Source organism: Ogataea angusta (genome assembly GCF_019207475.1).
Source record: "Ogataea angusta isolate 61-244 chromosome Unknown 61-244_NODE_7_length_650817_cov_90.064852, whole genome shotgun sequence".
Taxonomy (NCBI): Eukaryota; Fungi; Ascomycota; class Pichiomycetes; order Pichiales; family Pichiaceae; genus Ogataea; species Ogataea angusta.
This window is the reverse complement of record NW_025065221.1, coordinates 222252-238143: the sequence shown is the minus strand read 5'-3', so window position 1 is coordinate 238143 and position 15892 is coordinate 222252. Positions and strand designations below refer to the sequence as shown.

At 56.6% G+C, this 15892-nt stretch overlaps 11 protein-coding genes across 11 annotated transcripts; 5 read left to right on the top strand and 6 right to left on the bottom strand.

Moving 5' to 3' along the window:
* Positions 1–43: 43 nt before the first annotated feature.
* KL928_003563 (uncharacterized protein) lies at positions 44–1771 on the bottom strand (the record flags this gene model as incomplete). The annotated part of the gene is made up of 1 exon (XM_043204164.1): positions 44–1771. The coding sequence occupies one exon, from the start codon at positions 1769–1771 to the stop codon at positions 44–46; it is 1728 nt and encodes a 575-aa protein (XP_043059005.1).
* A 107-nt stretch (positions 1772–1878) lies between these two features.
* Positions 1879–3762, bottom strand: KL928_003562 (uncharacterized protein; the record flags this gene model as incomplete). Its single annotated transcript, XM_043204163.1, has 1 exon — positions 1879–3762. The coding sequence occupies one exon, from the start codon at positions 3760–3762 to the stop codon at positions 1879–1881; it is 1884 nt and encodes a 627-aa protein (XP_043059004.1).
* Positions 3763–3812: 50 nt separating this feature from the next.
* Positions 3813–4774, bottom strand: KL928_003561 (uncharacterized protein; the record flags this gene model as incomplete). Its single annotated transcript, XM_043204162.1, has 2 exons — positions 3813–4208; positions 4280–4774. 2 exons carry the CDS (start codon positions 4772–4774, stop codon positions 3813–3815), a joined length of 891 nt encoding a protein of 296 aa, XP_043059003.1.
* A 167-nt stretch (positions 4775–4941) lies between these two features.
* Positions 4942–6810, top strand: KL928_003560 (uncharacterized protein; the record flags this gene model as incomplete). The annotated part of the gene is made up of 1 exon (XM_043204161.1): positions 4942–6810. The coding sequence occupies one exon, from the start codon at positions 4942–4944 to the stop codon at positions 6808–6810; it is 1869 nt and encodes a 622-aa protein (XP_043059002.1).
* Positions 6811–6859: 49 nt separating this feature from the next.
* KL928_003559 (uncharacterized protein) lies at positions 6860–8668 on the top strand (the record flags this gene model as incomplete). Its single annotated transcript, XM_043204159.1, has 1 exon — positions 6860–8668. One exon carries the CDS (start codon positions 6860–6862, stop codon positions 8666–8668), a length of 1809 nt encoding a protein of 602 aa, XP_043059001.1.
* A 59-nt stretch (positions 8669–8727) lies between these two features.
* KL928_003558 (uncharacterized protein) lies at positions 8728–9531 on the top strand (the record flags this gene model as incomplete). The annotated part of the gene is made up of 1 exon (XM_043204158.1): positions 8728–9531. One exon carries the CDS (start codon positions 8728–8730, stop codon positions 9529–9531), a length of 804 nt encoding a protein of 267 aa, XP_043059000.1.
* A 114-nt stretch (positions 9532–9645) lies between these two features.
* KL928_003557 (uncharacterized protein) lies at positions 9646–10734 on the top strand (the record flags this gene model as incomplete). The annotated part of the gene is made up of 1 exon (XM_043204157.1): positions 9646–10734. The coding sequence occupies one exon, from the start codon at positions 9646–9648 to the stop codon at positions 10732–10734; it is 1089 nt and encodes a 362-aa protein (XP_043058999.1).
* Positions 10735–10850: 116 nt separating this feature from the next.
* KL928_003556 (uncharacterized protein) lies at positions 10851–12002 on the top strand (the record flags this gene model as incomplete). Its single annotated transcript, XM_043204156.1, has 1 exon — positions 10851–12002. One exon carries the CDS (start codon positions 10851–10853, stop codon positions 12000–12002), a length of 1152 nt encoding a protein of 383 aa, XP_043058998.1.
* Positions 12003–12028: 26 nt separating this feature from the next.
* KL928_003555 (uncharacterized protein) lies at positions 12029–13402 on the bottom strand (the record flags this gene model as incomplete). Its single annotated transcript, XM_043204155.1, has 1 exon — positions 12029–13402. One exon carries the CDS (start codon positions 13400–13402, stop codon positions 12029–12031), a length of 1374 nt encoding a protein of 457 aa, XP_043058997.1.
* Positions 13403–13498: 96 nt separating this feature from the next.
* Positions 13499–14118, bottom strand: KL928_003554 (uncharacterized protein; the record flags this gene model as incomplete). Its single annotated transcript, XM_043204154.1, has 2 exons — positions 13499–14002; positions 14086–14118. 2 exons carry the CDS (start codon positions 14116–14118, stop codon positions 13499–13501), a joined length of 537 nt encoding a protein of 178 aa, XP_043058996.1.
* A 194-nt stretch (positions 14119–14312) lies between these two features.
* On the bottom strand, positions 14313–15890 carry KL928_003553 (uncharacterized protein; the record flags this gene model as incomplete). The annotated part of the gene is made up of 1 exon (XM_043204153.1): positions 14313–15890. One exon carries the CDS (start codon positions 15888–15890, stop codon positions 14313–14315), a length of 1578 nt encoding a protein of 525 aa, XP_043058995.1.
* Positions 15891–15892: the final 2 nt, after the last annotated feature.

Sequence of the window (15892 nt, the reverse complement as noted above, 5' to 3'; positions counted from 1 at the left end):
GTCATTCTGTCCTCTTTTATTCGTTCGTTGGGCTGTACAGAATTTACAAAGGCTCTTTGGCGGCGTCAGGGTTGTTTGTCTCGCGTGCAAACGCGCCCGGAAGCGCACGTCTGGGGCTCGTTGATTTTCTAGAGGCCCGGGATTGCAAAAAGGCTTCATACTCGGAGTATTCTGGCGAGGTTGCACCAGAAAATGAGTTTGGACCGCAGCAACTGGTGTGTTCCTCTTGGATCTGTTTTCTCAAATAGGCCATGAGCTCCAAAACCTCGGGGTTCTTATAGTTCTCCAGCTCTGACTCCGGAAGCAAATATATGAGGTTGTGGGGGGTCGGCGGTGTAGAAAAGAATATCAGCACCTCGCCAAGCAGGTCGGTCTTGTACCCCGATTTGATCAGCGTGCAAATGTACTTGAACACCTTGTACTGCGGCGGAACGTGGGGAGTCATTTTCCAGTCGGCAAACTTCCTGTCGACTTTCAGATGTCTGGACGTTGGATATTTCCAGCAGCACACACAATACTTGACCACTATTTCAATGAAGGCGCCGACCAGAATCGTCGGTATATCGTTGTCGTTGATAATGAAGTCCGATTCCACCAGCTGCTCGATCAGCATGCCGTACGACATGAGGAATATGCGCGGGTTATTGAATTTTTGCAGTCCGAACGAGTTGGCCAAAAACTTGAAAATCTCGAGCACTTTCGAGGCAGTGTCCAAAGAGCAGTTGAATAGACTCAGCCGAATCATCGTCAGCTCTTTCTCGATCTCCACAACCGAGCTCTCCGAGTAGAGCGGTTTTTTAGGGAACAAAATGTCTGTAGCAAGCAACTTATTGTCTTCTCCGTCAACAAACTCCTGGATGAGGTCCAAGGGCTCTAGCTCGTAGAGCTGCACCATGGTGTAGACGATCTTGGGCTCTTCTTCGTGGTGGCCGCTTGCCTCTGGGGAGTACCGTTCGTAGATGCTCATGATGCGCGTGTTGTCTGCCGACTGCTCCACAAGGGACCCGTCCTCGTTCACCAGACACGACGTCTCGGGCGCAGACTCGTTGGTAGCCGTGTTCTTCACGGCATCGGGCGAAACGCTGCCGTTGACAATGTCAATGGGCGAGAGTCTCGAGTCGATCATCGACGACCAGGTCGGCATGTATCCTCCGTCGATCGACGCAGAGAACTGCGTAGAGGCAGACTGCTTGCCTGGTAAAGCCCTGGACGTGCCGCGCTTAGAGATCTTGTGCAGCGAATCTTTCCAGGAGTGAAGCGTCCGCGTAACGGCAGGGGTCTGTTGCTCGGCGTCGGGAAAAGTAAGACTAGTCTTGGGCAGTTCGCGTCCTGGGCCCGGCGAAAAAGCAGACGCTCTGGTGGACGGCTCCCGCAGCGTGGCGCCGCTGTACGTGCTCTGTGGCTTGGGCTCGTCGTCCAGTTCCTCCTCGTCGTCGCAAGGCGGCACATCTTTTTCGTAGAGGCTGACGCGCCGGAGAAGAAGACTGTACTCTCTGTAACCAAAATAAACAGCGCCGCAAAACACGGCCAGCAGAGTCACGAAACAGGCGATCAGAAAAACCAGTATCACGCAGTCCTTCTTCTCGAACGTGTATTTCAGCGGCTGGGCCATCTTGCTGAAAAAAGAGCTCTTCTTGAGCGACTCTGTAGCGTTCTCGGCGGCCACCGCCTCCTCCAGATAGCTGGGTTCTTTGTACTGCTTGAACTCGGTCGCCACGTCGAAATTGCCGCCTAGAAGATCCTCAAAGTCATCTCTTCTGATTATCCGCATGGTGGGTGCAAAAGAGCAAAAGATTGAGAGAGTGGCTGCAATGAGCGTCTAAAATAAGCTGCTCCCAAAAATACAGCACAGCCCAGATTGGAGCTTTTTTCGGTAGCTCACTTGTTGGCCACCGGCAGGTCCTGGTAGCCGGTGTCTATGAAGGCGCGGTTCAGATAAGTTTTCCACAGTTTTTTCGCTCCAGCAGTTTCCACGTCGTCGGCAGCAACAGCGGCGGACTTCGCCAGCTTCCGCGCCATCTTCAGCCAGTCTGAGACCAGCAAGCTGTCCATCTGGTACTCGTCGTCGTCTGTCGAGTACTCCACCTCGTACTCGAATTTCCAGTCCGGGTGTTTGGCCGCGTAGTCCAGGTCGACGTAGTATTGGGTGTATCTCTCTGGCGAAAATAGCTGGGGCGTGTACGCTGGGCCCAGAGGCAGATCTGACGGCATGATTGGCGGAATCGTCTTGTCTTTGGACGCTTCCGCGTCCAGAGTATCCCGATTGTCCTCTGCGGCCAGCTCCTCCTCGAGCCGAGCAAAAAAGTGCTCCCACGGCTCAAATTGTTTGGCTTCGCTGCTGTACAGCTCCGACACGTTGTACTCCCAGACACGGAACCCAGGGTTGAACGTGGGCACCACAGACGCGGTAACGTGCGCGAACGAGTACCGCTCGCCGTTTTGGCCGGCCTTTTTGGGCCCCTTGAGCTTGGCATAAAGTCTGTCTCGTACGTCTTCCAGATACGTCACTTTTCCGTTAGGGGCGTTGTCGTAGCGCCGCGAGCCGCGTTGGATCTCGAAATCGTCGTCGAGCAGCCCGAAATCCTCGTATAGTCCCACATCGTCCGTCTCGTCGTCGTCGCCGTACGTATCGTAGTCCAGCTTGCCCAGTCTCTTCTCGATGGTTCTCCAGGACTTGACAGAGTCCAGCGGCACAAAATGGTCGATATTCATGTGGCCGTACAGCGAGCCAATGATGATGTCTCTGTACTCGTGCTGCCAGACGCTCATCTTGGCGTGGCAGCTGTAATGCAGGTTTTTGGGCACCGGCGGAACGTGGCCGGTGAGCCAGACCTTCATGTTGCGTTTGCGCAGCTCCTTGAGCACAAACCCCAGCCATTGGAACAGCTTGTAGCCGGGCTCCTTGCGGTTATAGCAGTTATCGCACAACGGGTTCGATTTGAACAGGTACAGCGTGTTTATGGACACCACGGCCAGCTTGTTGGGTATAACCTCTCTGAAGAAATAGGCTCCCCTGTCGAACGTGTGCAGCTGTTCCGTGGGGACAAAGTTGCGCCAGATCTTGTACAGCTCTCTCGTCTGCAACGTGGGGCCCGGAGCAAACAGGTTGTGCGGATACACGTCGTTGTTGCCCAGACTGGGCACGATCTTGACGCGGCGGTCCAGCGGCATGGTGTCCTCCTCGCCGTCGTCCATGAAAATGCTGCTCATCTTCTCGGCCACCTTCTCGTTCATGGAGAATATCTCGCCCTCGTAACGGGGGTTTTTGCGGTCGTTGTCGTGCCGAACGTTGTCCCCGGTCCAGACGACAAAATCGATCTTGTCCTTCAGATTGTCCCGAATCCATTGCAGAGTCGCCTCGTACAGCTCCAGCGGTGAGTCGCAGCCGCTCAGGGCGTCGCCGTACCGGTGCATCACCTCGTCGGGCAGAGCCTGCTTGTCTTTGCGGTGACACCTGTTTTCGAACGACGCACCAATTTTCGCCAGTTCGTCCGGGTGAAAGTCGGTTATGTGCAAAAACCTGCCGTGCAAGACGGTCTTGTCCACCACGGCGTCGCCCGCTAACGTGGTGACCTCGATGGAGTGGTGGGGTGTCAGCCCGAGTCTGTAGTACTCTTCTGCGTCGGCGTCGATTATGCCCGAGGAAACGTGGGCATACCCAGCACTGGCAGCTGTCTGCGTGCGCCGGCTGCGGTCTAAAACCTCCAGCGTCCCGCTCAGGCCCAAAAGGACCACTATAACCACAACTACCTGACGAAACATAAACGTGCCAAAAAGAAGGCTGTGCCGCCAATATTTAGAATATTTTTTATTTAATGAGGTCCAAGACTTCCTGAGCACAGGCCCAGCTCTCTGTGAAGCCCAGATTGCTGCACCCGTAATTGTGGACCAGTTTTGGGTTTTCCGGGTCGACCTCGATCCGCACGCCGCCGTCCCTGTGCGGCCGGAACCCGATGTTGTGCTTGAGGACGCGGATCTCGCCCTGCAGCTCTGGAAGGTGCCTGGTGGCCTTGGCCCGGAGCCGCTCGACGTAGTCGGCGTGGACAGACGTGTCGAAGGCGGGCGAGTGCGCGTCGTAGATGCCCCCCAGCACGGCACAGCCCTCTTTTCTCGGGAACAGCATGAGGAACTCGCCCTCTTCGACGGGATTGTTCTCCTTGAACATGACCTGGTACGGCAGCGTGTTTTCGATCAGCAGCGTGTGGCCTCTGATAGGCCGCAGGGCCGCGTCGTGACACCCGTCGATGCTGTTGTACTGGATTCCCGTGCAATTGACGACATAGTCGGCTGCGATGTCCTGGAAGTTACGCACAACACCGCGCTGAATAGCCACGCCGAGTCTGAGCAGCTCGCCCGCCAGATACGCCAGGTACTGCGGGGGAGAGATGGTGAAGGTGTCGAACTTGTAGATGTGGCTGACTCCGGGGAATTTCTGCGGGTCCTCGCCGATCCACTCGTAGTTGTCCACAAACGACCTGAGCTCCGGCTCTGTAGCAGGGCCCTGAGGGTCGATTTCCCCCTTGTAGAGCGGGATCTTCGCGACCCAGGCCTCGGGGACTCTGCTCAGCTCGTCGAATATCCGGTACGAGAACCTCGCCCGCTTGTTTCCCGGCGAGCTGGACCACTGTGCTCCTGCCTTGGTGGAGGTGTAGATAGGGTCTGCGTCGCCGGGTAATTCCTTGGCCACGACGACGAGGTCGCAGTCCAGCTTGCGTTTGAGGGTCAGAGCGGTGGTCAGGCCGATGACGCCGGCACCAACAACAACAATCTTCATGAAAGAGAAAAACAACGAACGCTACAGCTCTCTGTATCGGGAAGTATGCGATAAGGCTGATATCGACGCGACGGCGACGACGTGCAGGCCGTCGAAGTTTTACCCTCTCAAACAGAAAATTATTCTATTTCGGGAAATCTGTTTTAATCCATGAAACGATAAGATCCATGAGTCTTGTATCCGAACAACAATTGCTACAAAACCAGCTCCAGCTCAAACAGCTGGACGAACAAAGACAGAAACAAGCCGAGCAAACAAGAAGCTTCCAGTCGAAATCGTCGTCCACACAGGAAATGCTGCACCAGCTGCGCCAGAAGGAAATGGCCAAGCGAGACCCAACAGACCCGATGGCCGTGCTGGTCCCGACAGAGGCAAACCCAACAGACATCCTGGCCACCCGGTTTGGTCTCTGGCGCACCATCATTGGCTGTCTTGTGCACTATCTCAAGGAGATAGTGTCGGTGCACGAGGAAATAAGCAGACAGCAAATTAGACTCCATCACGCCATCACCTTCCCGTTTGTGACCCAGGGCCTCGACGGCGAATTTTACCAGCCCGTGAAAGTCACCACGGGGGCCCCGCAGACTGGCCAGGGCCTGTTTGGCCACAAGGAGCAGCCGCACCCAGAAGCGAACGACGAGTTCGAAATGGCAGAGAAGTTTTTTCTTCCGCTGGGAAACGGCAGCATCCAGGACCTGCCCACCGTGTTGTACCAGTACCACTCGAACGCGGCCCTCTTGGCCCAGGCCACCGTCAAGGAGCTCAACGGCACCATTATTCCGCGGCTCGAGGACCTCAAGCGGGACCTGATTGTGAAAATAAAGGAAATCAAGTCGTTGCAGAGCGACTTCAAAAACCAGGTGGCTAGATACCACCAGGAGACAAAGCAGGAGCTGAGTGCGTACATCAAGGCCGTCGAGACCGCCAAACACCATCCCGAGCTGCTCACCCCGAAGGACGACCCGTACTTACTGAGATTCAATCTGAACAGACTGATCAAACGGCAGCTTACCGAAGAAAACTATTTGCATGAGGCCTTCAACAATTTGCAGGGATCGGGCAAGGAGCTGGAGAAAGTCGTGTACATTGAGATCCAGACGGCATTGACCGTGTACGCTAAGCTGATTGGCCAGCAGGCACAGAACGTGTTTGACGGGCTGATCTCGAAACTCGACTCCGGGCTGCTGACCAAGGACCCCAGCTTCGAATGGGACTCGTTTGTCGCCAAGGACACCAAGAACTTCATCGACGTGAACCTGCCCATGAGGCATCTGAGCGAAATCCGCTACCAGCACCAGAACGACCCGCTCACGTTTGAGATCCGGTCCGGATTTCTGGAGAGAAAGTCCAAGTACCTCAAGTCCTACTCCAAGGGATACTACGTGCTGACCCCGACCTTTTTACACGAGTTCAAGTCTGCCGACCGCAAACGCGACCCGGTGCCGATCATGTCGCTGGCGGTGGAGGACTGCCAGGTGGCCGAGCACTCTAAGAAAGACGAGCACAATCCAGACTCGTACCATAAGTTTGTTCTCCATGCCAAGCAGAACGGATTGCTACGCAAGGGCCACAACTGGGTGTTCAGAGCCGAGTCGTACGACCAGATGATGAGCTGGTACAACGACCTCAAGAAGGTGACGGGACTGCCCTCTCCACAGGCGCGGTCCGTCATCGGCTGGGAGCGCAAGAAACAGGAACGGCTTTCGTCGCTGGCGTCCTCGTCGATGATCTCGAAAAACAGAAGAGACACCAACCTGACCGGCGTGACCGACCAGTCCAGCTTCAAACGCGGCCAGTCGCCGCGCAGCTCGGTCGCACACCAGTCGCTCAACACGGTGCTGTCTCTGCCAAGGAACCACCACCCTGCTACCGAGGCCACGACGGTCGCCGATTCGGACGTCCAGACCAAGCCGCGGCTGCCGATCGACATCAACAACAGCTCGTTTGTGACGCTGGAGACGGGCAACGGCTACGTGGACGAGAAGATTGGCGACCTGACGCTGTCGGATGAGTCGAAAAAAGATACTCAAATGTAGCAGCACAGTTAAATCTGATTATGTAAGTGTAAAAATAATTAAATTATTTATGTCTGGACAGACACCGTTGATGATAAGAGACGTTTCCGGCGCCGGTGCTGGTGCTGGGCCGGTGTCGCGCTCCGTGCTTGGGCTTCCCACGGCGTTCGGCACTTTTTTGGGCGCATTGGTGCTTGCGTGGGCCGTGTACAAGTGCATCGACGCCTCTCTTCTTCGCTTTCTCGTGGTGCCTCCACACAACTACCGGGACGCGATCGCGCGCAGTCTCGAGAAGGGCACCATTCCCGAGTCCGTCGTGGGCGTCAAAGGCGGCTCGTTCCGCAGAAGACTCGTTCTGGCCGCCCAGAAGCCGCAGCTGTACTCCACCATGAAACTCAACAGAGACTCTGTGGCCACGTCGAAATTGCGTCTGGCCAGAATCGACAAGGACGATCCCAACTTTATGGACCGTCTGCGTCCTGCCGACCCCCATGCGAAACGCAGACTCGTCTTTGGCTACTTCCACCCCTACAGCGACGCCAACGGAGGCGGCGAGCGAGTCCTCTGGGAGGCAGTGTACTATACGCTAAAACAGTCGGAGCAGAACCTGGTCGCCATCTACACGTTCACGGCGTCGGACGACGTGTGTGTGAGCTCGATTCTGCAGTCTGTGCGCTCTACGTTCGGAATTGATCTATTTGCAGACGGCCTCAATGACCGCATAATTTTTATTCAGCTCAACAACAGGTACAAATGGCTCATCGACGGCGCGTCCTGGAAACACTTCACGATTATTGGCCAGGCGTTGGGCTCTGTTTTCGTGTGTTTCCGCAGTCTGACAAAACTTGTGCCCGACGTGTTCATCGACACCCAGGGCCTGCCCTTCTGCTACCCGCTGGTGGCTCTCTTGCGCATTCCGGTGGTCGCGTACGTGCACTATCCGCTGATCTCGGCAGACATGCTCAACAAGCTGAGCTCGAATAGCGTTTACCACCTGGCCAAGTACGTCTACTGGACCTCGATGATGAAACTCTACCAGCTGGCTGCCAATTTTATCGACTACACCCTGTGCAACTCGACATGGACCTGCAACCATATCCGCTCCATTTGGGGCAGCAGCGCGCAAACGAGCCCGCAGATCGTCTATCCGCCAACGGGCATCGACGAGTCCAAGATCGCCGATCCGTTGGCGGAAAAAGACCGTGTTCTGTTGTACCTGGCGCAGTTCCGGCCAGAAAAAAGACACAGACTCTTACTACAGGAGTTTGCAGGCTATGCGAAAAAAAGCTCTGGGCCATTCAAATTGGCGCTGATTGGATCGACAAGGTCCAAACAGGACGAGGAAACGGTGCAAGAGCTGAAATTGCTTGCAGAACAGCTAGAGATCTCCTCCCACGTTGCTTTTGAGGTGAACGCTCCTCGCAAAACCGTCGACAAGTACCTGTCGCAGGCCGCGTTTGGGCTCAACGTCATGTGGAACGAGCATTTCGGCATCTCTGTCGTCGAGTACATGCTGAACGGCGCCATTCCTATAGTTCACGCCAGTGCTGGTCCGTTGCTGGACATTGTGCTACCTGTTGAAAATGATGAGGTGGTGGAGCCGGGAACCGAGCACGCTACGCCGTCGGGCTTCTTTTTCACCGACCCGTCGGACCCCGACTACAAGGGACTGTTTCCGTCCTTGAGTGAAGTGCTCATAAAGGCTAACCGTCTAGATAAGGACGAGGCGACCGCTATTCGTAAAGCGGGCCAGCTGGTGGCACGAAAAAAATTCGGAATGGATGTGTTTGGGAAGGAGTGGACGCAGGTGGTGGCTCTGGCCAAGAAAACCGAGCTTGAGAAACGCCAGACCAGGAACAAGGTGGAGATGGTGTACTGACTGAAAAATATTCGAACACTGCCAAATAAATTTTTCTGCACAATTTTTTTTTTTTTATCATGGCTGAATCGACTAAACTTAACACCAACCCAGAGGTGTTGCTTAAGAAGCGGAAGAACGCCGACAGACTCCGGATAGAGAAACAGGAACAGGCACGGAAAAAGCTCGAGGAACAGAAAAAGCGCAAACAACAGCAGAGAAAGGCCAGGTTCATCAGAGCAGAGACCCTGGTGGCTAAACATCGCGCATCAGAAAGAGAACAATACCGTGTGAAGCGCGTGTCGCAGCATGAGCGGAGTTCTGCCGCGCCAGAAGAGTCCGACGAACGTCTTTTGTTTGTGGTCCGCATTCCAGGCCCGCACGGAGCCAAAGTGCCTTCCAAGGCCAGAAAAGTGCTTGAGCTGCTGCGTCTAGAGCACGTGTACACCGGAACCTTCATTAAGCTGAACGCTGCCGTCAAACCTCTTCTCAGACTGACCAGTCCGTACATCGCCATCGGCACTCCATCGCTTGCTACAGTCAGAAACCTGATCCAGAAACGTGCCACGGCCAGCGTCGTGGAGGACGGAACGACCAGGAAGGTGATTTTGGATGACAACAATTTGATTGAGGAGCATCTTGGAGACTATGGAATCATCTGTGTGGAAGATATCATCCACGAGATCGCCACTTTGGGCGACTCGTTCAAACAGTGTGTCAAGTTTCTGGATCCGTTCAAACTGAGCCCGCCTGTGCACGGCTGGGGCCCTCTCAGCAAGTTGAAACGTCTTGAGCTCAGAGAGGAGAAGCCAAAGGTAAACAATGCGGCCACTGCGCCGCTCGAGGAGGTCGACATCGACCAGTTTGTGTCTGAGCAGATCTGAGCGGTGAGTATGTAAGCAGTTTGGTAATACGAGAAAAAAAACTAGAGTGAGTAAATCGATGGCTTCTCAGTTTTTTCCGGTACCGGCGCAAAATAGTTGCATCATTTTGCAATCATGAGTAAGAACATTGTGCTTCTCCCTGGTGATCACGTCGGCCCTGAGATTGTGGCCGAGGCCGTCAAGGTTCTCGAGGCTGTGTCGTCGGCCAGCGGCGTCAAGTTCAACTTCTCCAAGCACCTGATCGGCGGTGCCTCGATCGATGCTTATGGGGTGCCATTGTCCGACGAGGCTCTCGAGGCTGCCAAGAAGGCCGATGCCGTTCTGCTGGGAGCCGTTGGGGGCCCTAAGTGGGGGACTGGCGCCGTGCGTCCTGAACAGGGTCTGCTGAAGATCAGAAAAGAGCTCAACCTGTATGCCAATCTGCGTCCATGCAGTTTTGCTTCCGACGCTCTTTTGAAGCTGTCGCCTCTGAAGCCAGAGATTGTCAAGGGCACCGACTTTGTTGTTGTGCGTGAGCTGGTTGGTGGCATCTACTTCGGCGACCGCAAGGAGGATACCGGCGACGGAGTTGCCAGCGACACCGAGAGCTATTCTGTTCCAGAGGTGCAGAGAATCACGAGAATGGCGGCCTTTTTGGCACTGCAGAGCAACCCTCCGCTTCCGCTGTGGTCGCTGGACAAGGCCAACGTGCTTGCGTCGTCGCGTCTGTGGCGGAAGACCGTCGAGGAGACCATCCAGAACGAGTTCCCGCAGCTGACGGTGCAACACCAGCTGATCGACTCTGCGGCCATGATTCTGGTCAAGTCGCCAACCAAGCTCAACGGCGTCATTGTCACCAGCAACATGTTTGGCGACATCATCAGCGACGAGGCCAGTGTGATTCCAGGGTCTCTGGGTCTGCTGCCTTCTGCGTCGTTGGCATCTCTTCCTGACACAAACAAGGCGTTTGGTCTTTACGAGCCGTGCCACGGCTCGGCGCCGGACTTGGCCCCTGGCAAGGTCAATCCGCTGGCCACAATATTGTCTGCGGCCATGATGCTGAAGCTGTCGCTGGACATGGTGGACGCGGGCCGTGCGATCGAGCAGGCCGTGAAGAACGTCCTGGACGCGGGCATCATGACGGGCGACCTGGGCGGAAGCTCATCGACCCAAGAAGTCGGCGACGCTGTTGCGCAGGAGGTGGCCAAGCTGCTCAAGAAATAAATAAGGGAGAAAAAAAGAAGGATCTGGACTAATTCCTAAATAATCCCCAGAATCGTAGAATTTCATTTTTTCGACGCGACGCTCTATTGTTTATTTTTTAGCTTTTCCATGTCAACATGAGACTCGGTGTTGTGTTTGTGATCTCCCAAGTCCTAGCAGACTTCACGTATCTGGGATGCTACTCGTCGGACGCCGTTTCCGGCCTGACCAAGAAGGACTCGTACACATGGCAGAGCTCCAGTCATTGCACGGACCAGTGTTCCGGACACGCAGTTGCTGCATTGATCAATGGCCAGGACTGCTACTGCGGAGACGAGGTGCCTTCGGACGACGCCGACGGCTCGTGCACAAAGTCCTGCACGGGCTATCCGATGGAGATGTGCGGAGGCACCGATTCGTACTCGGTGTATGTTGACGAGTCACAGGAGGACGACGACAGCGACGACAGCGACGACAGCTCCTCGACGCGGTCGACGCAGTCTTCCACGAGCGAGGCCACGACCAGCTCCAGCACCAGCTCCAGCTCCTCGAGCTCCTCGGCGACCAGCTCCTCCACGTCGTCTTCCTCCACCCAAACGTCCTCCACACAGAGCTCCACCCTTTCTTCCTCAAGCTCTACCCCAACGTCTTCCTCAACTTCGTCCACAAGCTCGTCCACAACGAGCTCAGCTTCCTCCTCCTCCACCTCCCCCACCTCCACGTCGTCCTCCACCTCCTCCACCTCCTCCTCCTCATCGTCCGAAACCGTCCGGATAACAACCTCCGTCTCGCCAGGAAACACGCAGACCTCCATCATCTACATCACGGAGTCGGTCGCCACCAGCACCTCTGCGTCGGCCGCCGCGTCGTCGTCGAGCGTCTCGAGCGCCCAAAACAGGTCCACCGGGCTCAGCAAGGGCGCCAAGGCGGGAATTGCGGTCGGGTCGATCGTCGGGGCTCTGCTGCTCTTGGGACTCCTGCTCCTGCTGCTGCTCTGGCGCAGACGCCAACGCGACGAAAGAGACGACCTCAGCGAAAAGCGCGCGTCCAGCATTCTGGCGTCGTCGCCGCTGCCGCCCCCAGCAGGCTCGCGAGGCGCGGCAGCAGGCATCGGAGCCAACGCGTTCGGATTCATGTCCGAGGACGACAGACTGGACATGCCGGGCACGTCGAGACGGTTTAGCGACGGGTCGTTGCCGGACGCTGCCGCCGGAGCCGCGGCGCCGCCCAAGAGCGCGCGCCAGGGAGGATTGCGGGTGGTAAACCCAGACCTCAGCGACGAAGAATAAATTGCATATAAACACTTACATAAAATTCAATGTCCTGCCCATTCGATCGAGTTCAGGTCGATTCCCTCGTTGACCATCTCCCACAGCGGACTCAGCTCCCGCAGGAACTTGACTCTCTCGGTCAGAGCCTGGATCACGTAGTCGACCTCTGCCTCGGTGGTGAATCTGCCGATGCCAAACCGGATCGACGAGTGTGCAAGGGCGTCGTCGGCGCCCAGAGCATGCAGAACGTACGAAGGCTCCAGCGACGCAGACGTGCAGGCCGATCCTGACGAAAGAGCAATGTCCTTCAGAGCCATCAAAAGCGACTCTCCCTCGATGTATGCAAACGAAACGTTGACACAGCCAGGGTATCTGTGGATCCGGGATCCGTTCAACTGTGTGTGGTCCATGGATAACAGGGCGTCCATTAGTTTTGTGCTCAGGGCCCTGATGTGGGCCTGGTCTGCATCGTACTCTTGCACCATCAATCTGGCGGCCTCGCCAAAGCCGCAAACAAGCGGAGGAGCCAGCGTTCCGGACCGCAGGCCTCTCTCCTGGCCGCCGCCGTTGATGATCGGGTCCAGGCGGACTCTAGGCCGTCTTCGCACGAACGTGGCACCAACACCCATAGGGCCGTATATCTTGTGCGACGAGATCGACATCAGGTCGATGTTGCACTTGTTGACGTCGATCGGTATCTTGCCGTACGCCTGGGCGGCGTCGGTGTGGAAAAACACTTTGTGCGAGCGGCAGATGCGGCCGATATCCTCCAAAGGCTGGATCACTCCAATCTCGTTGTTCACAGCCATAACAGACACCAGACAGGTATCTTTTCTGATAGACTTCTCCAGAAGCTCCAGATCAATCAGACCGTCCGAGTTGACCGGCAAATACGTCACCTCAAAGCCCTCGTCCTGCAAGTGTCTGCAGGAGTCCAGGACACACTTGTGCTCGGTCTGGGTGGTGATGATGTGCTTCTTGCTCTTGCCGTAGAACCGAGCCACGCCCTTCAGGGCCATGTTGTTACACTCGGTGGCGCCCGAGGTGAAAATGATCTCCTTGGGGTCTGCGCCGATCACGGCAGCGACGTTTGCGCGCGCCTCCTCAACAGCCTTATCGGTCTCCCATCCGTAGGCGTGCGTAGACGAGTGCGGGTTTCCGTAGAGGCCGGTGTAGAATTCCAGCATCTTGTCCAACACACGTGGGTCCGTCGGCGTTGTTGCCTGCATGTCCAGGTAGATCGGTCTTGTGCCGTACTCCGAAGGGTCTCTTGTGGCGGACTTGAGAGATATCGATGATCCCTGGGGCGGCTGTGCCCCGGACGTGGGCATGGCCTGCTTGACGCCGCTCGACGACGTTCTTCTCAGCGCAGAGACGGAAAAGCGTCTCACGCCTGCTCCAATCCTGAACTTGTACATGAAGAGTGCTGAAAATTAAATTAAATAAAATAAAATGTTTTTTGCCTCCAGTTAAAACACCGAGCAGTTAAGTCCGACGCGACGAAAAATCATTTTTCAATGAACGACTTTACCATCTCGCTGGTGAGCGGCGGGGCTGCGGGAACGGCCACCGACCTGGCGTTTTTCCCGATCGACACCATCAAGACGCGCGTCCAGGCGCACGGCGGGTTCCTCAAGAACGGCGGGTTCCGGGGCCTCTATCGGGGGCTCGGGTCGGCCGTCGTGGCCTCTGCTCCTTCCGCGTCGCTGTTTTTCGTCACCTACGACGCTCTCAAACGCAGCCTCATAGACAACGGCACCCCAGCCGCCGTGTCGCACATGGCCGCCGCGTCGTGCGGAGAGGTCGCCGCGTGCATGGTGAGAGTCCCCGCCGAGGTGATCAAGCAGCGGACCCAGTCGATGCAGTTCCGCACCTCTACACAGGCACTGCGCCACATCCTCGGCAACGTTTCTGGAGAGGGCGTCCTGAACGGTCTCTACCGCGGGTGGAGCACCACGATCATGCGCGAGATCCCGTTCACGATCATCCAGTTCCCGCTGTACGAGTACCTCAAGACGCTGTGGGGCGCCGACGGCGCGCTATCGCCGGCCAGGGGAGCCGTGTGCGGGTCTGTGGCTGGTGGCGTGGCTGCGGCCGCGACCACGCCGCTCGACCTGCTCAAGACGCGGCTCATGCTGAGCCAGGGCAAGGTGGGCGTGTGGAGCCTTGCGCGGCAGATCGCCCGAGACGAGGGCTACTCGGCCTTTCTCCGCGGCATTGGCCCGCGGACCATGTGGATCAGCGCCGGCGGCGCCATTTTCCTCGGGGTCTACGAAAACGTGCGGGCCCTTCTAGACAAGAACCTATAGATATATTAATGAATGCGCTCTATTCGACGTCCATGGCGAACTTGAAGCCGGAGCCCTGCTGCGTGAGCGACTTCCATACGTTTTTGTGCTGTTTCAGCTGCTTTCCGTTGAGTTGCAACAGTCGCTCGAAAATCTCGTAGATCGGCAGCTGCACGTCCAGCTCGCCGATATCGTCGTTCGACTCGACCTCGCCGACTTTCTGAAGCAGCACGGCGTCCATCTCGCCCGCCGCAACACACCGGTTCACAAACTCCAGCACCGTTGCCGGGTGGAAGCCGGAGATCTGGTCCTGCTTCTTGCGGAAGAACCGTGCCACCTCCTCCAGCTTGCACTCGGGAACGAAATTCGCCGTCAGCGCGACCGTGTCTTCCAGATTGATCACCATGTGCCACCAGCCGGCAGGAACATGGAGACACTCGCCGGGAAACGTGATGCCGATTGCGCACCGGTGCTCTGTCCTGGCCACCTTGAGAGTGTCGTTGAAAAAGCCAGATAGCACCCATTCTGCAAGGCCCAGCGGAGACGTCACCTCGCTCTCGTCCTCGTTCGTGTGCACGCCCGGCGGAGTAACGTCAGGCGGCAGCATGATCCACAGCTTCGAGCCGTCCAGCACCGTGTTCCACGCGGAGGTGTTGTTGGGGTCCTTGTGGAACGTCGAGCCGGACCGGTGCGGGCCCACGATCAGCCACGTGTGGTCGGGACGGCACGAGCACCCGTGGCGCGTGAACACGTCGAACATGTCCTCGCAAAAGACGCCCGGACGCACAAACTCTGTCTTGAGCTGTTTCATGGCGTCGGAGTTGCAGTCGAACAGATAAAGCGGGCTTTCGTCCTGGTTGCTGGCACAGTACTCCGCATACAGTCTCAGCGGCCACTGCACGTACTCCTGGCGGAAAACGGTATCCGGAAAGCGGGCTGTAAGGGTGTCTATTGTCCATGCTGGCCAGCGGGCAGCGTCGGCGGACTTGAGGATAAACGGACGGTCGTGGAAGCGCGAGGAGAAGAGCGAGGCAGTCATGGTACTCTCGTCCAGCCGCGGGATGGAAAGGTCGTATGGAATATTGGCAGAAGCCGGCCTGACCTGGTGTCTGCGCTTGTTTTCTGTGATTATGATACTTTCGAAAACCTTGGAGTAGTCGACCTGGGAATTTTGATACGGCACAAAAAGCAGGTCTGAGTGCACGATGCTGCAGTCTATAGCGCTCTGTTTGCGCCTGAGGACGCTCTCCTTCCAGCTTCCCTGCCATGTGTCAAATCTCTCTCCCCTTAGATAAAGCTGCTTCCACAGCTCGTCGGAGCTGGCAAAGGCGTAGAAAAATCGTGAGACACGCATCACACGTCCCAGATCGGCGGCTGAGTCCAAATGTCCCAGGATGTCCATTATCAGCTGCTCTGGGAATCTGTAGAAATCGCCCATCGACATGTGCAGCTTTTCCTCTGTCTCCTTTCCAGCGAGCAGCAAATTCCCGGCGGGGCGTATTTTCAAAGGATGGCTCACCACCTGCAACGACAAGGACGGCGGAATGGCATACGGGTGGAAAAGCCCCGTCTTAGGCGTCTTCTGGCGTTTCCGAGACTCCTTCGTCTGCTCTGGCATTA